The 27,229-nt window shown below is 37.2% G+C and overlaps 1 protein-coding gene across 1 annotated transcript; it reads left to right on the top strand.

Moving 5' to 3' along the window:
- Positions 1-279: 279 nt before the first annotated feature.
- On the top strand, positions 280-25,506 carry PM20D2 (peptidase M20 domain containing 2). Its single transcript, XM_024747275.1, has 7 exons — positions 280-864; positions 2,956-3,104; positions 6,518-6,660; positions 8,010-8,164; positions 17,925-18,060; positions 19,104-19,211; positions 19,446-25,506. The coding sequence occupies exons 1-7, from the start codon at positions 409-411 to the stop codon at positions 19,598-19,600; spliced, it is 1,302 nt and encodes a 433-aa protein (XP_024603043.1). The 5' UTR covers positions 280-408; the 3' UTR covers positions 19,601-25,506.
- The last annotated feature ends 1,723 nt before the right edge of the window (positions 25,507-27,229 follow it).

Raw genomic sequence — 27,229 nt, 5'->3', positions numbered from 1 at the left:
AAGGAGAGTGCCGTTTTTCAGGGGACTATATTCCACTTGGTCTGTCTCTGAGGCCTATTAACCAATAAAACCGTTCTATTCTGCTGCTCTGGGACATAAGCAACAACGAAAAGGAGTAATGACCTTAGACCATAAATAAGTTGTCAGGACAGCCAAGGGGACGAAGGAGAGACGATTAGCGCCAGGACTCGGGTTCCTCCCAGCGACCGGCGGCAGAAGGGGCGGAGCACGTTTCCGGCGAGGCGCTGGAGGCGGGGCGCGGGGGCTCTGGGGCGGGTCTCCCGGGAGCTGCGGAGACAACCGGCGCAGGGAACGCCGGGCGTGTGCGCAGACTCAGTCGGCCGCCTGGAGGGAGCGACGTAGCGGGCGGTCGAGAAGAGCGCTGACCGGTCACCGGCTGTGAGCACGATGAGACCCGGAGAGGAGAGGCCGGTAGAGGGGGACGCCTGCGCCGCCGTCTTCGAGGTGGAGCTGCTGAAGCTGCGCGCGGCGGAGTGCATCGACGAGGCGGCCGAGCGCCTGGGGGCCCTGAGCCGCGCGATCTGGAGCGAGCCCGAGCTGGCCTACGAGGAGCATCATGCCCACGACGTGCTGACGCGCTTCTTCCAGAGCGAGCGCCCGGCCGCGTCGTGGGCGGTGCAGCCGCACTACCAGCTGATCACGGCCTTCCGTGCCGAGTGGGGGCCGCCGCGGGGCTGGGCGGCGCCGCGCCCGCTGCACCTGGGCTTCCTCTGCGAGTACGACGCGCTGCCTGGCATCGGGCACGCCTGCGGCCACAACCTGATCGCCGAGGTCGGGGCGGCGGCCGCGCTGGGTGTCAAGGGGGCCCTGGAGAGCCTCCCTGAGCCGCCTCTGCCCGTGAAGGTGAGGTGGGGCCCGGGCTTGGGATTCCCATCGCCAGCCCAGGCCGGGACCGGCCCGAGAAGGGCGGGAGCCGGCGGTTCCCGTGCGCCTCCGTCCCTTCCCACCCCGGGGCAGGTGTAGGGGACAGCACTCGACGTCCTGGCTTTTTCTAATAGGCAGAACCCCTGGATCAAAGTCAGTAGTTCATGAGTTGCCGACCTAGCGACATTTTGCAGATTTTTGCTTTTTCTCTCCTGCGTAGTTGTAAACAATTGAGTGAACTCTCTCCCTTAGGAAAGAACTTAGAACCAAGCCTGGTTTTCGTGATGGCTTATTTTTGGTAACAGGGGCAATCGCAATTTGCTGACAAGGTTGTGCAATCTCTGGGAGGAGGTAGTTATTATAGGGAAACCTGCAGACCCTCTTCGTTAGCCTCCAAAAAATCCTTTGTTTGTGGCAGTCCTAGGAGCTGTTGTGATTAGAATCATTGGAATTTGGATAGGAAATGTTCAGTCGTTAGAACTACAAAACCTCTAGAAGTATACAAAAAATGGGAAGAGAGTGAACATTAACTACATGATCCTTACGTCTTAAAGTTTATTTCGCGATTTTAAGATATAGCTCGATCCTTTAAACGGGGAAGTGTTTATGTTAGCCACAGGGCAAGTTTAACCTTGTGTTACTCTGTTTTTCCAGGTGGTATATTCTTTCTGTGGGCTAAGATTGAATCACCACTGCTCAGGTTAAGGGGAAGACTAATGTTATATTTTAATATTCTTTAGCCCATTTTTTCCAGTGTCAGTAACCTTTCTCTTTTATCCTTACAGTTCCATCTTTTGTGGCTTTTTCTCTTTAGCTGCCTTCTCTTTTCTGCCTCTGGGCCTTGTTTTTCGTCTGGCTAGGTTTTTGTTTTGTTTGGGGGAGGAGGTGTCCTTTGCCATTGCATGAAGCACTGGAGAGATTTAGCTTTAACCAGGTTTGTGAAAGGTTCAGAGAAGTCAACAAGATTTAACCTGAAAAGTCAGATTTCATGAGTCAAGGGTTAAGAGTAAAAAGCAATTTAAGAGTTTGGGTGCTTTATAACTTCTGACTAAAGCAAGACTTTGGGAAATACACACACTTCTGATTTTGAATGGTAATACTCAGTTTTAGTAAGGTTATCTGTCTTATCTGAAAATGGAATTTATGTTGATTCTCTTTGCAAGCCAAGAACTTTTCCAACTTGTTTCATTGTGTTCTTATACGTGACCTTGAAAGTATATTAGTTGTTTATAATTTTTCTTTGCTTTTAAAAATTGTTTGAAGAAGTTAAGTTTAAATATCAAAGTAAAATGTTTATTCTGTAAAGTTCTCTTTTGTTTAATTAGGTGTTTGGTGACCAATAAATCTGCCTGGTTGAGCTGGTGGAATCGAATTAGTAAGTTTGTGTAATAGTTGGCCGTTTCTAACTGTGGTGTTAAGATTTATTCAATGCTTTTCATAAAGGATGAATGCGTTAAGACCTTCTAAAGAGGTAGTTTGGTAAGGAAACAGAGTTCAGGCCTGAAGGTCAGGGTATCTAATCCCAGCTCTGCTTTAAGCCTTGCTCTGATCTGGGGCAAGACACCTTTCACTCCATGCCTCAAAACCACCCTTCCTAAAATGAAGATACAGATCACTCACCTACCTCACAGGGTTGTTGTGAGGATAACTAATAAGTAACTAGAAAGTTCCTTACCAGTAAAAGTCTTATGAATAATTATATACACATACACTAAAAGACAGTCAAAAATAAGCTTTAAAAGTAAGTCCTAAATAATTTTGAGGAACTTAGTATATAGTACTTACCTCTTTTCATCTTTGACATTAATTCTATAAAATTGTGTTATAAGATTGGGAAAAGTTTCCTATAGAGGCTTTAGTACATACTTTGAGCCAAGTTGGTATAATAATGTCAATTGCAAGTTTGTGGTGAATTTAGCACCGTAGACTTATGCCCACTGCCTTATTTGAGTCAGAGAACAAAACCTCTCTTCATAGTTTGATTTAGATTGTGAATACATATGCAAGGGAACCTGACTGATATTGCCTGCTAGGATTTTTTGTTGCTCTGACACAGGTATTTCTTTCTAGGTAATTGTTCTGGGAACCCCTGCAGAAGAAGATGGTGGTGGCAAAATTGATTTAATCGAAGCAGGGGCTTTTAAAAATCTTGATGTTGTTTTTATGGCCCATCCATCTCAAGAGAATGCTGCTTATCTACCTGATGTGGCTGAACATGAGTGAGTAATCAAGTTGAAATAAACTTCGTAGTGGAAAACAGGCTATTAGAATACTTTAGTGACTTAACTGGAGGCTAAAACTCCGCACTTCTGCATTTAAAAAGTAAATTGAAAAAAAACAGTAAATTGAAAGATAATGATGTGATATTTGATTTCCATTGAACGGCATTTGGTAGGCCCCTTCTAATTGAGATTTAATATGGTGTTCATAATTGAACTGTTAAAATACTGCCTAAAAAGCGTAAGAATAGCAAACAATATGTTGACACGTATGTTCTATTTTGAATTGAGAGGAATCTGATTTCTGGACAATGTCCATCCTTTGATATGGAGTTGCATTTGCAGCTGAATAGATCTGCAAGAGACAGCTTTGTTAGACTTGGGAAGAAAACACACTTCTCTAGTTTACTTATTTTGAGCTCTTTGCAAAAAGGATAAATTATGTTCCTGACGAAAAAATACAGAAACCGACTAGCTGTGGATTTGATTGGAATTTGCCAATATATCCTTTTCTGATTTGTCTGGTGCTGAAACTTTTTTTTTCTTTTTTATCTTTCTCTATGTTGAAAAGCTCACTTTTTTTGGTACCTAGGAGCATGCATCATTTAAGTGGTTTAAATTTTTTACATCAGAAATTTCAACCACAATAGTTAATGGTCCAGTTAGGGGTCTGGTCCCAAGGAGCCATGGCTCAGCTGCTTGAGGAAAACCCCATGTTCTCCTCTGCAGTAGCCTGGGAGTAATCGCAGAACCACCCCAGCAGTGCTTCTAGATTGTGTGTTCAGTTATCCTGCATTTCTCTGCATCCCTTGTTTTCAGAGGGTGACTATTTTAACTGTTCTGGTATTTTTGGTCTTATCACCAGGAATTGGTATTGTGACAGTAGGAAGAATCTTTCAACTTCCGTTTCAGGGATGCTGTACAGTAGTACACCTCTGGAAAACCTTAGAGGTTAGAAATCTCTGCCAATGCCTCTGGCTAGAAGGGACCAGTGGCTGCAGGCAGGCTTCCCAGTCCATTAGCCTTCTAGGATTTAGGTTTAGGTAGGCTTCTTGGCCTTGATTCTGAAGTCAGTCCATTGGGCCTCAGGCCTTTTCTTAATATCTGGCTTCTTAGATTTTTCATTTGCCAACTTTTAAGATGGAAAGGAGAGCAAGAACAAAAATTTAATTTAAAAAATTACTAATCTATTCATGCTAAAAATCTGTAACAATAAATAAGATAAAGCACTATGTCCCTATTAATCACCTTTTTTCACATCCAGTCCCTTTTCTAGAGATATATGTTCTCCCAGGACTTTGGGGGTATATTTATAGACATAAAATAGGTACATGTATAAATTAAATCTTAAAGGAGGATTTTCCCCCCTCTGAAATAGTCTGCTAAGTATATTGTTGATCTGGCTCTTGCTTTTTAAAATTAAACAATGTGTCTTGAATATCATTCCATATCAGTTTTTTTTAAATGTTCTTTTTTTAAAAAATAAATTTATTTATTTATTTTTGGCTGTGTTGGGTCTTCGTTTCTGTGCGAGGGCTTTCTCTAGTTGTGGCGAGCAGGGGCCCCTCTTCATCGCAGGCCTCTCACTATCGCAGCCTCTCTTGTTGTGGAGCACAGGGTCCAGATGCGCAGGCTCCGCAGTTGTGGCTCACGGGCCCAGTTGCTCCGCGGTGTGTGGGATCTTCCCAGACCAGGGCTCGAACCTGTGTCCCCTGCATTGGCAGGCTGATTCTCAACCACTGCACCACCAGGGAAGCCCTTAAATGTGCTTTTTAAGCCTAAAATACTAATGCTGATATAAAACAGGCATTAACATTTCTTTTCCTGTAGTTTATTGTGCTTTAATTGTACATAGATTTGAACCCTAGAAGAAATGGTGCTAGAGCCATTTTCATAAAGGGCATCTTTTTCCATTTTATAATATTTATCACCAGTTTTGTTAAAATTCCAGTTTCTGAGTGATGGTGATAAGATACAGATCGAGGAAATAACAAGTATCCTAAAATTTAAAATATATATTTGGATTTTGTTTTTTAAATAGAATGTTTGGAATCAGTAAAGAAATGCTATGAGCCTCCTCCATGGCTCACGGGCCTAGCCGCTCCATGGCACGTGGGATCTACCCGGACCGGGGCACGAACCTGTGTCCCCCTACATCGGCAGGCGGACTCTCAACCACTGCGCCACCAGGGAAGCCCTAGAGTGACTTTTTAATAATTTAAATGTGGGTACTATTAATCAGGCTTAAAAAGTGTTATCCAAACAAGTCACCATTATTAATTTTTTTTCTTTTGGAGTTATCAGACAAGGCCATGAGTCATGTGTTCAAAGAGTTAAAAAAACAAATGGAGGCAAGTCATCTTTATAAATAACTATTTAATATACAATCCTTTCTCTAAACCTTATTGTTTTTTATTGTATCTGAGTAGACTGGTATGAGAACTATTGGGAAGTGGAAAAACAATTTATAAAATTTTAAGGGAGACGTCCCTGGTGGCGCAGTGGTTAAGAATCCTCCTGCCAGTGCAGGGGACATGGGTTCGAGCCCTGGTCTGGGAAGATCCCACATGCCACGGAGCAACTAAGCCCGTGTGCCACAACTACTGAGCCTGCACTCTAGAGCCCATGAGCCACAACTACTGAACCTGAGTGCCACAACTACTGAAGCCCGCACGCCTAGAGCCCATGCTCCGCAACAAGAGAAACCACCACAATGAGAAGCCCGTGCACCGCAACAAAGAGTAGCCCCCGCTCACCGCAACTAGAGAAGCACGCGTGCAGCAACGAAGACCCAACCCAGACAGAAATAAAATTAATTAATTACTTTTTAAAAAACTTCTAAGGTATTAGTGATACAGGTATTCTGGACCATTAATAAAATATTGGTCAGGAACAACTGACTTAACGCTAGAATATTTTATAATACTGTGAATATAATCTGATTTTTAGAGGTTGTCTTAACCCATTTCAAATGTCACCTTCTTTCTGTCTTTCCTTGACCTTTCCCCACCTTTAAGACAGGAAGAATTATTTGAGCTTTTGTAGACCTTTGATATAGAACTATCACAGTACAGTGTAGAAGGAGACGGGAGCCATCTCTTCTGTAATTCCAGCACTTAATACAGTATTGCATTGTTCGTTTAAATTGAATTGTGTACAGATTTAATTTGTACAGGAGCTCGACTGAGCAAAATTCTTTTTTTCTGTTTTTTTGGAATGCCTTCTTTGTGTTAGTCACTGTATTACATAATAATAAACTAGAACTAAGGTATGTAAATTGCTACATTATTGCTACAAATTAATTCAGTAGTGTGAATCAATTTTGAATAATAGTTGGGTAGTTCTAGTTACTTGGATTTTCTTACTTTGGTGATACTGAAAAAAGTAATTCCGAATGATGTTTTATTTCCTAGTGTGACTGTGAAGTACTATGGAAAAGCATCTCATGCTGCTGCTTATCCCTGGGAAGGACTAAATGCATTAGATGCTGCTGTCCTCGCCTACAACAATCTGTCTGTGTTAAGACAACAAATGAAACCTACCTGGAGAGTTCATGGTACGAATGTCAAATACTTTGGGTAATAGATGGCACTTAATATATTTTAGTGCAATATAATTCCTTAGTATTTGATTAAAAAAACATTTGGGAACATTTTACGTATTTTATGAAAATTCCAAAATTTTTTAACATTTTCAGAAATTCCTGGGACAGGATACTAGATGTTCATTTATATGTGGGCAAGAAGATAGTTAAGATTATTTGTACATAAATAGAATGGTCATTTTGAGTATTAGAAATAATGTTTTTATGTAAGGATCTATGTTCTTTCTGTGGATTTTTGAAAGTTAGAACTTGATTTTTCAGTTATCTTCACTGTCTCTTAATATTCTGTGGGTATTTGAAAGTTAGAACTTGATTTTTTCAGTTATCTTCACTGTCTCTTAATAACAAAATTTCATCATTTTCTCATTTAAAAAAAAAAGTGGTGGTTACTGGTTTTATGTACTCAAGTGCTGTTAATCCTAAGTAACATCTTTTTAAATTATGTGTATCACCTTAATATATATGCAGTAATAAAGTATTGTCTTGAAGGTACAGATTTATTTTTTAGTTTATTTCCTTATGATTTAAGAAATTATTATACTTTAAGATCTGTTCTTTGCCTGATTTTGCTATAGTCTGAAATTAGTTTGTAACTGCACTTTTACCAATTTTCTACGTTAGTTTCTTTAAAAAGAATAAACAGGAATATGTAAAAAATATATTTTTTAAAACAGGTCATATAAAATAGGTTTTGCATACTTATTTTCATTATTATTTTGAATGGATACATCTTCCTTCTCAGTCTAGTTCCAAATAAATGCATTTGTTTTGACAGTGGTAGTATATTTTGTCATCTTTGACTTACATTTGTTTCTTGTTGGCATGAAAATTATTCTCCCAGAGCCAAATGCTATTTAAAATGGGATTCCTGAGGTATGAGGGTAATTACAGAGGCTCATACCATTGGTTTTTTTCCTTATGTCAAAAGTTTATCATAATGTACAACTGTAATAAAACGCACTGAAATAAAAGTCTCTCCCAGAAGGCATAAGATAGTTGTAAAAATTTGTAGCAGTTTCTTTATAGTCAGGAATCATAATTTCTTAACATTGTATAAATTCCTCAGACTAAAGTACATATAGACAGTTACTTTTTTCCTATTAGCGAGAAAGTGTCACACTGTGCATAGAAACTTGTTGTATAACATCAAAATCTTTGGTTGGCATATATGTGACGCTAATAAGTTTAAATTATTTTTCTTTATGTATATATTGGCTGAAAAACTTTATGGGTGTATTTAAGCTTAAAGAAATGATCTCCAAGCTCCAAGCTCAATTCCAGTAATTTGGTTCTTTTTATAGGTATAATAAAAAATGGTGGTGTAAAACCCAATATCATTCCCTCTTATTCTGAACTAATCTATTACTTCCGTGCACCCTCAATGAAAGAACTTCCAGTTTTGACCAAAAAGGCAGAAGATTGCTTCAGAGCTGCAGCTTTGGCTACTGGGTGCACAGTAAGAACTTTTAAGAGTTAATCTAAGTTATAATCAGAAGTATATATGTGGGCTGGGGTTGTTTATATTAAGTTACATTTAGAACCTAATTTGTCTCCCTTTTATTTGGCAATCAGTGCCTTGAATATGCAAAACCAGTTGACTGAATAGTTGATGTGAAAATCTTTCATTCTTATTTATTTTACTCAGTGTCTGCATAGGGAAGACTGCAGTCGTCTTATTACACAGGACTTAGAATAACTGATATTGCTGAGCTAGACTCCCTGCCTTTTTGCAAGTTATATTTTTCCTTATTGGCAGTTATGCTTTTGGAAATGCTGTATATAGTTCCTGTAAAGGGAACTTTATGGCAAAATCAGCCAAACCTATTTTTGGTGAAGTCACAGGTGTGTGTAATAGTGATATAAATACTTATGGCTTGCTGGAATGAAAGTTAAAATAGACACAGTAGTCAAGAGGTTTTGTTTATTTGACTCATAAAGTCGGCAACATTTATGTACTAATCATATAGGGCATACAGTGGGATGAGAAGCTCCAGAATTGCATAAATCTTGCCCTGGGGCAAGCCTGTAGTCTGGTTGGAGAGAGAGAAGATCTGGATTTGTGCCTCTCAGCCTCACTGATTCTGTAACTTTTGGAAATGTTATTTAGTATCTCTGGGCCTCCATTTTTCCTTGAAAAATGGAGATAATGATGTAATCTATCTTAGGGTTCTTATGAGAATTAAATGGCATAGTGTTTGTGAAGAGTTAGGGCCAACACCTCATACCTTATTTTTTTCTGCCCTCAGTAGACTAGAGATATATGATTTATTCAGATAGTAAGAGTGATTCTAAGACAGTATATGTTAAGTGGCCAAAGAGTAAAAATTTAAGCATTCATCCCTTATTTATTCATAATTATAGATATTTAAAATATTTATAACATAAAACATGAACTATTATCACTAGCTAATATCCCAAGGTATAATATTGCCTTATAATAAGGTTCATTGTTATTAGATTTGAGTCTATATTTAAGTCTTTTTTTCCTCAGTTTTACTGAGATAAAATTGACATACAGCACTGTATAGGTTTAAGGTATACAACATAATGATCTGACTTACATACATCATGAAATAGATTATCACAATAAGTTTAGTGAACATCCATCTTGTCACATAGGTACAACATTAAAGAAATGGAAAAGAAATTTTTTTCCTTTATGATGAGAACTCTTAGAACTTACCCTAACTTTCATGGATAATGTACAGCAGTGTTAATTATCTTTATCATGTTGTACTTACTTACCGTATAACTGGCAGCTTGTACCTGTTGCCTACTTTTGCCTAATTCCCCCTCCCGCCAGCACCCGACTCTGGAAGCCGTAAATCTGATCTATTTTTCTGTGAGCTTGCTTGTTTTTGAAGTATAATTGACCTACAACACTATGTTAGCTCCTGGTATACAACATAATGATTTCATAGTTCTATTCATTTCAAAATGACCACCATGATAAGTCTAGTTGTCATCTGTCACCATACAAAGATATTACAGAATTATTGACTGTATTCCCCACACTGTACATTTCATACCTGTGACTCATTTATTTTGTACTGAATGTTTGTAATCTCCCTCACCTACTACTCTTTTCTCCCAAACCCCCTTCCCTCTGGCAACAACCTGTTTGTTCTCCTTATGACCCTGTTTCTTTTTAGTTATAGTTGTCCATTTGTTTTGTTTTTTAGATTCCACATGTAAGTGAAATCATACAGTATTTGTCTTTCTTTGTCTGACTTATTTCACTTAACATAATACCCTCTAGGTCCATCCATGTTGTTGCAAATGGCAATGTTTCATTCTTTTTATACAGCTGATTAATACAGCTGATTAATATTCCATTGTGTATATGTATACCTTTAGCTATTGTTTTTACGTTCCATCTGTTGATGGACACGTAGACTGCTTCCATATCTTGGCTATTGTAGATAACGCTGTAGTGAACATAGGGGTGCATATATCTTTTTGAATTAGCGTTTTTATTTTCTTCACACACCCAGAAGTGGAATTGCTGGAGAGTATGGTAGTTCTATTTTTAATTTTTTGAAGAATCTCCATACTGTTTTCCATAGTGGTTGTACCAATGTAGATTCCCACCAGTGGTGCACAAGGGTTCCCTTCTCTCCACATCCTCACCAACACATATTTGTTGTCTTTTTTGATAATAGCCATTCTGACAGATGTGAGGTGCTATTTCATTATGGTTTTGACTTGCATTACCCTAATGATTAGTGATGTCGAGCATCTTTTCATGTGCCTGTTCCTGTCTGTATGTCTTCTGTAGAAAAATGTCTATTCAGGTTCTCTGCCCATTTTTTAATGAAGCTGTTTGGTTTTCTGCTATTGAGTTGTATGAGTTCTTTGTATATATTGGATATTAACCCCTTGTTGGATCTATTGTTTGCAAACATCTTCTCCCATTCAGTTGTGGCCTTCTTATTTTATTGATGGTAACCTTCACTGTTCAAAAGACTTTTAGTTTGATGTAGTCCCATTCATTTATTTTTACTTTTTTTTCCCCTTGCCTGAAGAGACATATCCAAAAAAAAAAAATTGCTAAGGCTGATGTCAAAGAGCAAACTGCCTATGTTTTCTTCTAGGAGTTTTATGGTTTGGGGTCTTACATTTAAATCTTTAATCCACTTTGAGTTTATTTTTGTATATGGTGTGAGAAAGTAGTCCAGTTTAACTCTTTTGCATGTGGCTGTTCAGTTTTCCAAACGCCACTTATGGAAAGACTGTCTTTTTTTCATTGTATATTCTTGCTTCCTTTTTTGTAGATTAATTGAGCAAAGGTGCATGGGTTTATTTCTGGGCTGTCTGTTCTGTTCCATTGCTCTATGTATCTGTTTTTCTGCCAGTACCATACTGTTTTGATTACCATAGCTTTGTAGTATAGTTTGAAATCAGGGAGCATGATACCTCCTTTTGTTTTTCTTTCTTAAGATTGTTTTGGCTATTCAGGGTCTTTTGTGTTTCTTTACAGGTTTTAGAATTATTTGTTCTAGTTCTGTGAAAAATGCCATTGGTATTTTTATAGGGATTGCAGTGAATCTGTAGATTTCCTTGGGTAGTATGGTCATTTTAACAATATTAATTCTTCCAAACCTTGAACATGGTATATCTTTTCATCTGTTTGTCTCATCTTCATTTGCTTTCATCAGTGTCTTATAGTTTTCCAAGTACAGGTCTTTTACTTCATTAGTTAGATTTATTCCTAGATATCTTATTCTTTTTGATGAGATCATGAATGGGATTGTTTTCTTAATTTCTCTTTCTGATAGTTCATTGCTAGTGTATAGAAATGCAACAGATTTCTCTATATTAATTTTGTATCCTGCAACTTTACGATATTCACTGATGAGCTCTAGTAGTTTTTTGGTGGTATCTTTAGGGTTTTCTATGTATAGCATCATGTCATCTGCACACAGTTGACAGTTTTACTTCTTCCTTTCCAATTTGGATGCCTTTTATTTCTATTTTTTATCTGATTGCTGTGGCTAGGACTTCCAATACTAAGTTGAATAGAAGTGGGCAGAGCGGGCATCCCTGTCTTGTTCCTGATCTTAGAGGAAATGCTTTCAGCTTTTTACTGTTAATTAAGATGTTGGTTGTGGGCTTGTCGTATATGACTTTTTTTTAATTATTAATTTTTATTGGAGTATAGTTGCTTTACAATGTTATGTTAGTTTCTGCTGTACAGCAAAGTGAATCAGTTATACGTATACATATATCCCCTCTTTTTTAGAGTTCCTTCCCATTTAGGTCACGACAGAGCGTTGAGTAGAGTTCCTTGTGCTATACAGTAGGTTCTCATTAGTTATCTATTTTATATATAGTAGTGTATGTAAGTCAATCCCAATCTCCCAGTTCATCCCACCCACCCCTTCCCCCCTTGGTATCCATACATTTGTTCTCTACTTGTGTGTCTCTATTTCTGCTTGGCAAATAATTTCATCTGTATCATTTTTCTAATATAAGCAATATTACATAATATTTGTTTTTCTCTTTCTGACTTACTTCACTCTGTATGACAGTCTCTAGGTCCATCTATGTCTCTGCAAATGGCACAATTTCATTTCTTTTTATGGCTGAGTAATATTCCATTTTATATATGTGCCACATCTTTATCTGTTCCTCTGTTGATGGACATTTAGGTGGCTTCCACATCCTGGCTGCTGTAAATTGTGCTTCAGTGAACATTGGGGTGCAGGTGTATTTTTGAGTTACAGTTTTCTCTAGGTATATGCCCAGGAGTGGGGTTACTGGGTCATATGGTAGTTCTGTTTTTAGTATTTTGAGGGACCTCCATACTGTTCTCCACAGTGGCTGTACCAGTTTACATTCCCACCAACAGTGTAGGAGGGTTCCCTTCTCTCCACACCCTTTCCAGCATTTATTGTTTGTGGATTTTTTGATGATGGCCATTCTGACTGGTGTGAGGTGATACCTCATTGTAGTTTTGATATGCATTTCTCTAATAATTAGTGATGTTGAGCATGTTTTCATGTATTTGTTGGCCATCTATATGTCTTCTTTGGAGAAATGTCTATTTAGGTCTTCCACCCATGTTTTGATTTTTTTTTTGATATTGAACTGCATGAACTGTTTGTATATTTTGGAGATTAATCTCTTGTCGGTTGTTTCATTTGCAAATATTTTCTCCTAGTCTGAGTGTTGTCTTTTCGTTTTGTTTATGGTTTCCTTTGCTTTGCAAAAGCTTTTAAGTTTAATTAGGTCCCATTTGTTTATTTTTGGTTTTATTTTCGTTACTGTAGGAGTTAGGTCAAAAAAGACTTTGCTGCAATTTATGTCAAAGGTGTTCTGCCTGTGTTTTCCTCTAAGAGTGTCTGGCCTTACATTTAGGTCTTTAATCCATTTTGAGTTTATTTATTCTTTTACATGTAGCTGTTCAGTTTTCCAGCACCATTTATTGAAAGACTGTCTTTTCTCCATTGTATATTTTTGCTTCCTCTCTCATAGATTAGGTGACCATAATTAGGTGCGTGGGTTTATCTCTGGGCTCTCTATCCTGTTCATTGATCTATATTTCTGTTTGACTTTTGTTATTGAGGTATGTTCCCTCTACACCTCCTTTGTGGAGAGGTTTTTGTTTGTTTGTTTTAATTTATTTATTTTATTCTTGGCTGCGTTGATTCTTTGTTACTGCGTGCAGGCTTTCTCCAGTTGCGGTGAGCGGGGAGCCACTCTTTGCCATGGTGTGTGGGCTTCTCATTGCAGTGGCTTCTGTCATTACGGAGCACGGGCTCTAGGCACGCAGGCTCAGTATTTGTGGCACATGGGCTCAGTAGTTGTGGCTCGCGGGATCTAGAGCACAGGCTTGGTAGTTGTGGTACATGGGCTTAGTTGCTCCGCGGCAGGTGGGATCTTCCCGGACCAGGGCTTGAACCCGTGTCCCCTGCATTGGCAGGTGGATTCCTAACCACTGCACCACCAGGAAAGTCCCTGAGAGTTTTTATCATAAAGGGATGTTGAATTTTGTCAAAAGCTTTTTCTGCATCTACTGAAATGATCATATGATTTTTATTCTTCAATTTATTAATGTGGTGTATCACATTGATTAATTTGTGGATATTGAACCATTCTTGTTGCATCCTTGGGATAAATTGCACTTGATCGTAGTATATAATCCTTTTAATGTATTGTTGAATTCAGTTTGCTGATATTTTGCTGAGGATTTTTGCATCTATGTTATCAGTGATACTGTCCCGTAATTTCATTTTTTGTGACATCTTTGTCTTGTTTTGGTGTCAAAGCGATACTGGCTTTATAGAATGAGTTTGGAAGTGTTCCTTCCCTGCAACTTTTTGGAATAGTTTGAGTATAGGTATTGACTCTTTTCTAAATTGTTTGGTAGAATTCACTTGTGAAGTCCCATGATCCTGGACTTCTGTTTATTAGAAGTTTCTTTTTATTAGTGATTCATTTCATGAATTTCATTACTGGTAATTGGACTGTTCATATTTTCTGTTTCTTGCTGTTTCAGTCTTGGGAGATGGTACATTTTTAGGAATCTGATTATTTCTTCTAGGTTGTCCACTTTACTGGCATATAATTGTTCATAGTAATCTCTTGGGATCCTTTTGTTTTTCTGTGGTGTCATTTGTAACTTTTCCTTTTTCATTTCTAATTTTAGTGATTTGGGCCCTCTCTTTTTTTCTTGATGAGTCTGGCTAAAGATTTGTCAATTTTATTTATCTTTTCAAAGAACCAGCTCTTAGTTTCTATATTTTCTGTTGTTTTTTTAGGCTCTATTTTGTTTATTTCTGCTCTGATCTTTATGATTTCTTTCCTTCTACTAACTTCAGGTTTTGTTTGTCCTTTTCTAGTTCCTTTAGGTGTAAGTTTAGATTGTTTATTTGAGATTTTTCTTGTTTCCTGAGCTAAGCTTGTATTGCTATAAACTTCTCTCTCAGAACAGCTTTTGCTGCATCTCATGGATTTTGCATTGTTGTGTTTCCATTTTCATTTGTCTCCAGGTATTTTTATTTCCTCTTTGACTTATTTAGTGACCCATTGGTTGTTTAGGAGCATTGTTTAGCTTCCACACATTTGTGATTTTTGCAGTTTTTTCTTGTAGTTGATTTCTAGTCTCATATGCGTGGTCAGAAAAGATGCTTCATATGATTTCAGTCTTCTTAAATTTACTGAGACTTGTTATGTGGTCTAGCATGTTACCTGTCCTGGAGAATGTTGTATGTATCCTTGAAAAGAATGTGTATTCTGCTGCTTTTGGATGGAATGTTCTATATATATCTGTTAAGTCCATCTGGCCTTAATGTGTCATCTAAGGCCAGTGTTTCCTTATTGGTTTTCTGTTTGGATGATCTATTCCTTGATGTAAGTAGGGTGTTAGTATGTTACAGTCAGTTTCTCCCTATATGTTAGCTAATATTTGCTTTATGTATTTTGGTGTTCCATGTGTTGGGTGCATGTATATTTATAAATGTTATATCTTCTTGTTGGATTGACCTCTTGATCATTATGTAATGTCCTTCTTTGTCTCTTGTTACAGTCTTGTTTTAAAGTCTGTTTTGTCTGAGTATTGCTCAGTATTGCTATCCTGTATTGCCAGTATTGCTATCCTGGCTTTCTTTTCATTTCCATTTGCATGGAAATGCCTTTTTCCATCCCTTCACTTTCAATCTGTCTATGTCTTTAGATCTGAAATGAGTCTCTTGTAGGCAGCATATATATGGGTCTTGTTTTTGTATCCATTCAACCACTCTATGTCCTTTTTTTTTTTTTTTCCAGCCACGCCATGTGGCTTGCAGGATCTTAGTTCCCTGACCAGGGATTGAACCTGGGTCCCAGCAGTGAAAGCAATGAGTCCTAACCACTGGACCACCAGGGAATTCCCCATATTTGGATTCTTCTTTCTTTTTTTGTATATGTATCTATTATAGACTTTTGGTTTGTGGTTTCCATGAGGTTTATAAATAGCAATCTATATACATTTGTGGTTATTTTAAGTTACTGATCTCTTAAGTTTGAATGCATTTTAACAACCCTGTGTTTTTATTCCTTCCCCTCACCTTTACTGTTTTTGATATCATATTTTACACCTTTTCTTCTGTGTATCCCTAAACTCCTTATTATAGATAAGATATATATCTGTATCCTTCCTACTAGCTTTATAAGTGGTTGATCTATTGATACTACCTTTACTGTGTATTTACCTTTAGCAGTGTGGTTTTTCCTTTTGTAATTTTCATATTTCTAGTTGTGTGGCGAGAAGTCCTTTTAACGTTTCTCGTAAAACTGGTTTTGTGATGCTGAACTCTTAACTTTTGCTTGTCTGTAAAACTTTTGATCTCTCCTTCAAATGAATGAAAGCATTGTCAGGTAGAGTATTCTTGGTTGTAGGTTTTTTCCCTTCCATCACTTTAAGGATTGATATATTGTGCTATTCCCTTCTGGCCTGCAGAGCTTCTGCTGAAAAGTCAGCTGATAGCCTTATGGGAACTCCTTTGTACGGAACTTGTTGCTTTCTTCTTTCTATATTCTCTCTTCATCTTTTAAATTTTAAAAAAATTTATTTATTTTATTTATTTATTTTTGGCTGTGTTGGGTCTTCGTTGCTATGCACGGGCTTTCTCTAGTTGTAGCGAGCGGGGGCTACTTTTTGTTGAGGTGCGCAGGCTTCTCATTGCGGTGGCTTCTCTTGTTGCAGAGCACTGGCTCTAGGCATGTGGGCTTCAGTAGTTGTGGTGCAAAGGCTCAGTAGTTGTGGCTCGCAGGCTCTAGAGCGCAGGCTCAGTAGTTGTGGCGCACGGGCTTAGTTGTTCTGCGGCATGTGGGATCTTCCCAGACCAGGGTTCGAACCCATGTCCCCTGCCTTGGCAGGTGGATTCATAACCACTGCCACCAGGGAAGCCCCTCTCTCTTTATCTTTAATTTTTGCCATTTAAGGACGGCATGATCCTCTTTGGGTTGATCCTATTTGGGATTCTCTGTGTTTTCTGGACTAGATATCTGTTTCCTTTCCCAGGTTAGGGATGTTTTCAGTTATTATGTCTTCAAATATGTTCTCTGCTCCTTTTTCTCTCTCTTCTCCTTCTGGGACCCTGATAATATGAATGTTAGTACTCTTGATGTTGTCCCAGAGGACTCTTAAACTGTCTTCATTTTTAAAAATTCATTTTTCTTTTTTCTCTTCAGCTTGAGTGATTTTCACTACTCTGTCTTCCAGTTTGCTGGTCCATTCGTCTGTATCGTCTAATCTACTATTGATTCCTTCTAGTGTATTTCTTATTTCAGTTATTGTATTCTTTAGCTCTGAATCTTTTTTATGTTTTCTAACTCTTTGTTAAAAACTTCTGACTCCTCACTCTGTTCATCCATTCTTCTGAGTTTTTTGAGCATCTTTATGATTGTTACCTTAAACATCTTATCAGATAGATTGCTTATCTCCTCTTCTCCTATATTTTAAATAGTCTTTTAATAATTTTTTATGTTTTGGCTGACTTGTATCTACTTAGGTTGTCATTGTTTCTAACTTAGATGTTGCTAAAAGTAGAATATTATCTCTGCCATTTTATAATTGGTTTTTGCTAATGCTATTGGGATTATCTGTGGTTTGTGGGAGTATTGCCCATTTTTGATTTAGTCAAATCTAAATCTGTAAATCCTCTTAACTGGGCACATATAAACTGCTTCTGTATCTTCATGCACTGAAATTAATAAATGAGGACCATAGTCAACCTTCTTTCCGCATTGTGAATCTTCTGTCTTGCTCAGGATATGTTATGCCTTTCAGACCAGGCAGTGGTGTCAGTGTCAGTTTGTATATTGGAAATTGGTAAATCTTGATTTCTTTCTTTTAGAGGCTATAGCCTACGGCAGTATTTCTTAAGCATGTGATTTGGGGACCACATGCATCAAAATTACTTGGGGGTGCTGGCTAAAATGGAGACTCCTGGCCTCTCCCACACCCTGTTTAGGGACTGAAGTTGAGACTCACTGACTAGGTGACCTCGTGTGCTTTGGTGCATATGTAATGTAAAGAAGAGAGGGTCCTAGGAACTCCCGTTATAGAAAAACATACTTTTTTAAGGTAAAAGATTTGAGAGAGTTTATATCCTGAAGGGGAGGTGCCTCCTCTTAAACCTCTTTCTGTTAGAGAACTATTGCTAGTTTGAAAATTAGATAGTGAATTTGAGTTTCTTAATTCAAAATTTGTTTTATAATTTTTTTCTTAGGTAGAAATTAAAGGTGGAGCACATGATTATTACAATGTTCTTCCCAATAAGAGCCTGTGGAAAGCTTATATTGAAAATGGAAAAAAGCTGGGAATAGACTTCATTTCAGAAGATGCAATGTTGAATGGCCCTTCAGGTGATTAAGTTCTTTCAAACATATATTATATGCTATTTGAGGAAGGGAAGTACCATCCATGGTTAAATGGTTTTGTTTAACAGCTTTCGGGGTTGGGGGAGGTATTGCTCGTGATTTTTAATGAGTTTTTTCACAAACTTAATGGGTAGGGGAAAGACACTAATGCACTCCTCAGTGAATGTAGAATGTTAAGTGAACAGATTTGTTTTTAGAAATAGCCAACATACCCTTTGCTTTATATTCTAAATATTCCTAGTGTTTAAATTTGCTTAGTTCTAATTTTTAAGTAAGCTACTTAAAGGGGAAATAGAATTTTAATTCATCTCCAGTCATCAGTAAGCAGGTTACTAAGGACTTAGTTATATGGGGGCATTTTCAGTTTCTGAGGAGTAACAAACAGTTATTAGAATTTAAATAATCATAAGCATATCAGGTTATTTTAGGTTTTTTTCCTTTTAAGAGCATTATTATGTTTGCATGTTAGAAAAGCCTCTCTTAAAATATAATAATAAATGTTGATGAAATAGACTCAGAGGGACTTGGAGATAAAAACAGGGTGTTGATGTCATTCAGTGAGATAAGAGTTCAAGAGAAAGAGCAGGCTGGAGTATGGTAGGTTGGTATTAATTATTAGTTTGTTAAATTTGAGGTGTTCACAGGACTTCTAAGGAAAGCTGTCCAGTAGCCTGTTCCAAAAGTTGTTTGGGAGGAGACTCAGGGGTTGTCAATACATGAGAGGTGATTGAAAACATAGGTTTCAATGTGGATGAGGTTGCCCAAGTACACAGGAGAAGGAGTAGCCCAGAGACGAAACCCTAGGGATCACCAGTACTCAGGTGACAGGTGAAGGAAAGTGACTAGAGAGGGAGACAGAGGAAGCCAGACAGTCAGGAGAGTGGAGTCATGGAAACCAAAAGAGTAGAGAGTTTCTAGAAAGGAAGGAGCAGTAAATCATGTCAGGTGCTATAGAGATTAAGGTAAGTGTGCTTTAGCGTCCATTGGACTAGCAATTAGAAATTCATGGTTTGTCTTACCTTTCCAAGGATCTACTGATTTTGGAAATGTTACTTTTGTGGTTCCTGGGATTCATCCATATTTTTACATTGGCTCTAATGCCTTGAATCATACAGAACAATATACTGAAGCTGCAGGTAAGTGTTATTACAAGTGAATGTTTTGGCATATACTCTTTTCGTAGTAGTAGTTGCCTTTCTAACTGTTTAGGTTAGCCTGTTATTACTTCTTTACCTAACAACACCTCAGGAAATACTATATTGTGGTGGGCAGTTGGAGAGGCAATTTAGATATTGAGAGCTAACCAGAAAACTAATAAAGTAATTGTAATACATATGAGGTTATCTTTATTCATTTTATCTACCTTTTAGGATCACAAGAAGCTCAGTTCTACACTTTGCGAACGGCCAAAGCTCTGGCAATGACTGCCTTGGATGTTATTTTTAAACCAGAGCTGCTAGAAAGAATCAGAGAGGACTTTAAATTGAAACTTCAAGAAGAAGAGTTTTTAAATACAGTAGAATAAAAGGAAGATTTAGGAGCCACTCACGGATCATGAAGAAGTGATGATTTTCTTCTTTAATCTTTTTTAATGAGGGAGGAGGGCATGGCTTGTTTTTCAGTCTTAAGGGAGTCATATTCCCCTTACCTGAAAAGTGAGGACACGATGTGGAGAAAACACATTACCTCATATCTAGAGTGAAAATTTCACAAATCTGTATATGATGGAATTGTGACATTTCAGGGCTGGTATGTAATGGCATTTCATAAACAACCTGGATGATACATGGTTCATCAGTGATAACATTTTATAAATCCATATGTTGTGTGAGTGTATTTTGAAAGATCCAAGAGATTTCAAGCCTTATATCCAGAATTGCCACATGAAAGATTTTTTTTGATATAGGGTGGTAACATTGTTCTATAAAATTGCTTTAAAATTCAAGTTCTAAATTTAGGGAAGGTTCATTTGGAATATCTGACTATATCTGTTTTGGTTTAGAGAATTTCTTCATTGACAATAAAAGTATGCTTTTTATCAGAAATGCTGTGGGGAAACAACTAGAAACTCAGGTACAAAGAATAAGCTTTAGTTTTACCATTTGAAGGAAAATGAAAATGTTCTTTTTTATATATAATTTACTCTGAGAGGTGGCATTAAAGTGCTATTCCTCATTCCATATTTCAGTAATAGAAAAAATGGTAAATGGATAGGATTAGACTCTTCCTATCTTCCTATCTACCAAGGTGTTTGCTTGGTAGCCCCATGGTGTTCCAGAGGAATTTAATTAGAGGAGTGATGTCTGCTTATCTTGAATGTTAATGCCATATAACTGATCCCCTCCACCTAGCAGCCCTATTCAGGTTTCTTCTCAGAAGCTAGCCTGTCCAGCTTGAGTAAACTCAGTAGTTTATTAAGTTTAGGGGACAGAATTCTAAGCCTCCTTAAGCCCCATGCTAGCTCAATATAAACTAAAAAGTATTGTAAGTTTTTCCTGGTGTGACTTTCTTGAACATGATAAAAGAATGTGAAACAAGTATCCGGTAAAACAAATATTTTACTCTGTGAATATAGTAAAGGTCCAGTAGACTTTATTTTAAAGGGAGTCCTCAAGTTTGAGTGTAAGCATTCCAGAAATGGAAGGGGAAGGAGGGAAAAGTGAGCATTTGGCCTCTGCTGTAAGCAAGTCACTTGGGTGCTCTGTGCCTTCAGCTCCTCGTTTGGAAAGTTAGATTAGATCCCTCATCCTTACAGTCCTTTAAACCTCTAATTCCTATTCTATCTGAAATTATTTAAAGTTGAAACAAGGAGAAGGGAATTTGAATGGAGAGTTAGTAGTTGAGAATTGCTTTTCTTCTGCATCAAAGGTCTGCAGACTGCGGCCTGATTTGGCAAGCAGCCTGATTCTGTATGGCTAGCATTCTGGAAATGGTCTGTACATTTTTAAAGGGTTGTAGAGAAAAATAAAGCATCAGAGACCAGATCGTTTGACCTGCGAAACCTAAAATATTTACAATCTGGCCCTTTGTAAGATAAAGTTTGCCAGCCCATCCTACGTAACAGTAAAATAAAAACTTTCTCTTTGACTACATCATATAATCAGATCTTCTCCTAGAAGAAAACTTGAAGCCTCTGAATTGAAAACATTAAGAAAGGGATTTAGACAGCAGTGCTCTGTGTTGACCATTATAATGCATCAGTGGTTTCTCCTCATTGAGGGTTCTGGCTCTTTCGAAGTTTGCTTTCTTTTAGCATTTACTTTGTTCTGGGATACAGCTACCCTGCTGCCTTAAGGCTGTCCTCTATGCAAGCTGCTCTTCTAACCCTTCACATTAGCTTTTAGAACATGATCCTCCATGACACTCTGATTATTTATAACCTCAAACAGGCATGGTTGGTATGTACTTTACAAACAGAAGAGGGATCAACAAAGGCTTCACGCTGAGAATTGGATATGTCCAAGACCTCTGGTTTATAAAAACAGAATTAGTTTCCTAATTATCAATTTAATACATTTCTCAACTGCAAGCTTCAAATTCCTTATATAAATCCTGCACTCTAAGGAATGTAGTTTTATTTTCTAAAGCCTCGCTAAAATTCTAGAACAGTGATTGTTAACTGGTGTCCTGACACACTGATATTCTCCTGTCTCTTGTGAACTGTCACAAGTTTATTGTTACTCATACAAAGTATTTGTGACGAATTTACTTGTTAAAACCGAATTAGAGAAAATGTCAGGTTAGCATTCTGTTGTTGGCGATTCACTTGTGTTCTGATAAGCATCCTGCATGAGAGAGCAAGATGTCGAGTTGCTGCTGATGTGCAGGGGAGAGGTACAGTCTGTACCAGTGCTATCCGCCACAACCCAGTCAGAGGAGGTAATGTTGACAATACCGCTAAGATCTCTGTCCCTTCAGAGTTTCTGTAAGATTTTGTTTTCCTTTCAACATTTAAAAAACTTGGTCAAAATATGGGATTACCCATTGAAATATGTCCTGGATTTATCATGTCAGAAAAGAGGTTGAGATGCTCCAGAGTCTATCTAGAAGTATGTCTTTTTTTTCCCCAGATCTCACCTTGACATTTTACATTATTTTACTTTAAGTTATTTAATATAATTCAGACTTTTTAAATCCCTTTTTATATATCAATGAATTAACTGAGCCATATTACACTGAAAAGTGTAAATAAATAACATAAATAAATGCTGAGTCAAAAAATCTGTCCAGAGGAACAATTGTAGCTAATCTTCACTCTGCCATTTGAATTTGGGAGACTACTTCATTTGTAATGGTAGTTTTTCCTTTTGGAACTAAGTTCTTTCTTTATCCTCATACTTCAATGGCATGTTTGGAATGTGCTAAATTTTCATAAACATTTATACTTAAATTATCATTATTGATTAGTCCTCATATTTTAGATTAAGTCTCCAAAGATTTTGGAAGATAAATGGGGAAGCACTCAATTACAGGAGAACAGTGTCACTTCTAGATAAAAAGGGTTATATATAGCTCTTTATATTTAAAAGATGAATATTTATTTTTAGGAGGTTGACACATGAATAGGACTTTTTCAAAATTTTGTGTCTTGATTTTGAGGAAGGGGGCAACTAAGTTTTTCTCCCAGAATTAATTTGAATGATGACACTTTACTGTCACTTGGATTCAGTGATTGTGTGTTATTCCTCCACTAGATTGTATGTTCTTTGAAGCCATTGTCTTCTCAATATGCTTAATTTCCTTCAAGTACACTAAAACCTGACTCATCTGGAAAAAAACAGGCCAAGCTGAGTTCATGTACAGTTTAAAATAATATAATTTTTTAAATATTGAATTAGTTTCTGACCTAAACTAGAGATATAGGTGGACCTGCTTGAGGTATCTTTGTTTTTATGGAAAATGCTTTTATTACATGCCTTTTTTTTTTTTTTTTTTTTTAACTTTCACTGTTCACAGGCTGAACGAAAGGCCTTTTCCTCAAATAGCAACGTTTGGCTATCCTTGTTAAATTAATAGACTTTAAAGGTATAATTCAAATTAATGGTTTAAATTTAATTACAGATTGAAAATGTTTTCTCTTTTGTGACTTAATTTTAAAAGCAGGCCTGACTGAATATGGGGCCTGTATAAAACAATTATGCTGAACAATTATATTAGACTGAGTATAGCTAATATTTAGCTTGCCTCTTAAAATTCTCAGACTGCTATTCAGTTTTAAAAACTACCCATAGTTTATGAACTACTCAGGAAGATTTTCCCTTTTAATTGCTTCTTCGTGTAGTACTCATAAGGGCTGGGACATTTAGGATAAACTAGAACATTTTCATGTGTTTTATGAATACTTGTATAAACTGAAAGTGTTTTGATTTCCCACAATCCTCCAAAGGACTGTTTATTTATTGATGAGTTGTGTTGATATTTTTGCTGTTACAATTTCAGCAATGGAGTTCAGTGAACGTTTGTCGAGGAGAGCCTACTTCTAAGCACTGGGGGGAAGACAAAGAGTAAGATATGGTCCATGCCCCAAAAAAACTTGTGGTTGTTGGTAAGTTCTCATAAGATTTGCTTCATCAGAGCACACTGGGATTGAGGGAACATCTGAAGGCTGCTGTCTTGGAAATTTTTGAGGAAGTGTTTCTAAAACACTTAAAAATACCTGAGTCATGTCAGTCTGTTTGAATAGAAGGAATCGATATGAAAAGTCTTTTCTTAAAAAATGATTGTCTTATTTTATAGTATATTCTTTTTAAAAAAACATTTCTGATAGTTGTGTTTTATACATTTCTTTTTATCTGAAGCATCTCTGGTCTTCTGGGAAATGTCCTACATAGTGCTAGCCTTCAAACTATCAAAGTAAATTTTCATTGTAAAATAAATTAATTGTCTTTGTGCCAGCTAGCAACTCTTTATAAGTCTGTAAGGTATGAAAAATTACATCTTTATTTTTTTTACATACTTCAGGCATTTTACAAACCAATTAAATAGTTGAGGATAATGCATTTTGACATGTATAAAATAATTTTTTCAAGTAAGCAATCAGTCTCTACTACCATCAGATCATAGTCATTTTAAAAATATTTTAATACATACATATTAAAGTATGTATGAAAAATCTAAAATGTTAATAAATATGTTTATCAAATAGCAATGGTCTTGGGGTTTTTTCAACATAATTAAGGAGTTTTAAAAATATATGAAGATAAAGCACAGTTACCCAAATACAATGTGATATATTATATTCCCTCATGCATCAGTATTACAGATGTTGATTTGCTTTTAAACTTTAAACATATTATTTATATGAGAATTTTAAAAGAACAATTAAGTTCTTTTGTTTAAAAATAAATGTTTTACTAGTCTCGGATGCTGAAAAATGCCAATGCAAGTTTTACATGGTAAGAGGTAGGTACATAATTACAGTATTGAATTTTCTTTAAAAATTATTTTTCAACTTCAATACAAAGTAATTTCATGTAATAACTCAAATGCAGTAGAGCAGGTTTTTAGATTCTTAACAATGGCTAAAGAATAAGTGCCTCACGTAAGAAAAATTACAGGTGTCTGTGTTTTTTGGTTGAAACTTGCTTTCAAAATAGAGTCCAAGTCTGTTCTTTTTTTCCAGTGATTAAAATGTAAGATTAGCTTTGGTTGGTTCAGTGGATAAAAGCGTCCAATCACCTTAAAATATAAACCTCAGAAATACAAAATACAAAAGAATATCAGGTCAAGGTCTTAAATAGACAAGAATCTCGTTTAGGTCAAAGACTAAGTAGACATTGCCCCACTGGGTAAACAATAAATTACATTTGAGAGAGTTTGAACTTTTATCTGTTTGTTGTGTCACTAATGCCTGACAATATTTTGTTTGGCTCAAGAGAATGGAAAGCAGTTCAAAAACTTCATGTTTTCCCACTTGAGCTTAATTTATTCAAGGAATACCAAACCTTCTAGGTCCCAGCATTGTTGCTGCCTGTAAATGATACGGATTCAGGATTCACGACCACTTCATGCCTTGTCATCTGATCTGAGTCATTCCCTGCAGGAGGATCATGTGTTGTGTATGAGGACCTTAAAGAGTTTGATGTGAACCTAAGTACCGCTTGATTGTGAGTAGAGTTCAAGTTTGCTTATAGCTTGATAGAGGGGTAGGATGCCACCTTTGAAGAAGTAGACTTAGATGCAGTTGAAGCCTAAAGTTTTAAACTATTGTCCAAGCCCCATTAATCTCTGAAAGTGGTGATGTGATACTAAGTTATCGTTCAGCCTAATGTTTCTTTAGAGATGGAGCGGTTACTCACAGCAACTGTTTGGTATACCTCCCATTGTCTTTATTTTTTTATAAATTTATTTATTTATTTATTTTGGCTGCGTTGGGTCTTTGTTGCTGCGCATGGGCTTTCTCTGGTTGTGGCGAGCGGGGGCTACTCTTCGTTGTGGTGCACTGGCTTCTTGTTGCAGTGGCTTCTTTTGTTGTGGAGCATGGGCTCTAGGCACACGGGCTTCAGTAGTTGCAGCATGTGGGTTCAGTAGTTGGGGCTCACGGGCTCTAGAGTGCAGGCTTAGTAGTTGTGGCACACGGGCTTAGTTGCTCCATGGCATGTGGGATCCTCCCAGACCGGGGCTGGAACCCGTGTACGCTGTGTTGGCAGGCGGATTCTTAACCACTGCGCCACCAGGGAAGTCCTCCCGTTGTCTTTAGAAAGCTTTTAGCTTCTGCCCATTTATCCCAAGTCACAAAACCCACTTAGGTGGGTTGTGTGTTTCTTAAGAGAAGCTTCCTTGTAAAAAAATACGTATATAAGAAGAGTTTGTGATAGAAAATCCCAGCCAGAAAGAGATTGCAACCATGGTTATTTTGGATTTTTATCTCTCCAATAGATAAAGTAGGTGTCTCCAATCAGATTTTAGCCCATGTTCCCCAGCTTCTGATGTTGCTATTACCCCACCCACTCTCTGCCACTTTTTAAGTTCTGGCCTAAATATTTATTCCATTGATCCAAGGTTGGACAAAAATGAATTTAGAAAATCAAGGGGAAGAAGCTACAAAGGCTTAGAAATTAATGCACAAAGCACAAATTTCTTATTCTAAGATGATAACAGATAATTTGACTAATAAAACTTGTTTTCTGTCCTCACTCCAATATGTCATAACCACACTATTAATATATGGCCTGATCTGTCCATTCCCACTGCCAAAGAAATATATTTTCTGCATATTCAGAAGCATGTTCTTCATGTTGAACCAGTTGTTGATGTTTTGGTTATTTGGAGGGTTTGTTTATTTGTTTTTAACGGTGTGAAGGATCCTTATTCTGGCCTCATTTGCAGACAGCCATCATTGAGCTCAGGGTAGTTTGAGTAGAAAAAAATCTAATTCCAGCTCTGGTTACTAATTCCTTTCACATCTCCTGAAGGGCCAGCTCACCCTCTTTCAGCTCTCTAGAAGGCCTGTACAAACTGAAATGGAATTCTGATAAGGGTGGAGAGACTCTTGAATTAGCTCTCCTGGAAATTTAGAATTGAAGTGAGGCCATTTAGGTGATGATGAGCCCTGGAATTTTAAGGTCAACAAGTCTGGAGCTGAATGTCATGTGTGGGCAGAGGACATTGTTCATAGCAAATAAAGCAATCAACCAGAAAAATGTAAAGGTAACTTCCTAGAAAGAGAAGCTGTCTAAAATCTTTGCAGTTATCAGGCACAGCTCTGCCTCTATTTACTTCACGTCTGTGCAATTCCTGTGTTTTTCTTCTTAAGCTAGTTTGAGTGGGTTACTATTCCACAGAATCAGATACCACTAAGGTATAGTTTAATACCTTTTGTGCTTTTTAAAGTCTTAAAAAGCTAAGGACCTGAAACTATACTACACACAGTTTGTTCAACATAACAAAGAGTATTGGTCTCAAATCAGCATCCATTCTATACATTCATTGTTAATATGAGGAAGTATCTAGAGTGTGACAAGAATATATGCTTAAGAATATTCATCACAGTATTATTTTTTATCCCGCGTTAAAGAAAAGATTGCCTTGTACATCCATAGTATGGAGTGATTTTATTGGCTGCAAAATACAGGGAGTTTTTAGTAGGAAAAATGGTCATACTATGTCATGGAAAAGAACCTATATCAATTTGTATCTAAAATATGATGGCAAC

This window comes from Neophocaena asiaeorientalis, unplaced genomic scaffold (genome assembly GCF_003031525.2).
Source record: "Neophocaena asiaeorientalis asiaeorientalis breed wild unplaced genomic scaffold, Neophocaena_asiaeorientalis_V1.1 scaffold161, whole genome shotgun sequence".
Classification (NCBI taxonomy): domain Eukaryota; kingdom Metazoa; phylum Chordata; class Mammalia; order Artiodactyla; family Phocoenidae; genus Neophocaena; species Neophocaena asiaeorientalis.
Note: the sequence above shows the minus strand (reverse complement) of the source record. Positions and strands in the feature narration are given on the sequence as shown.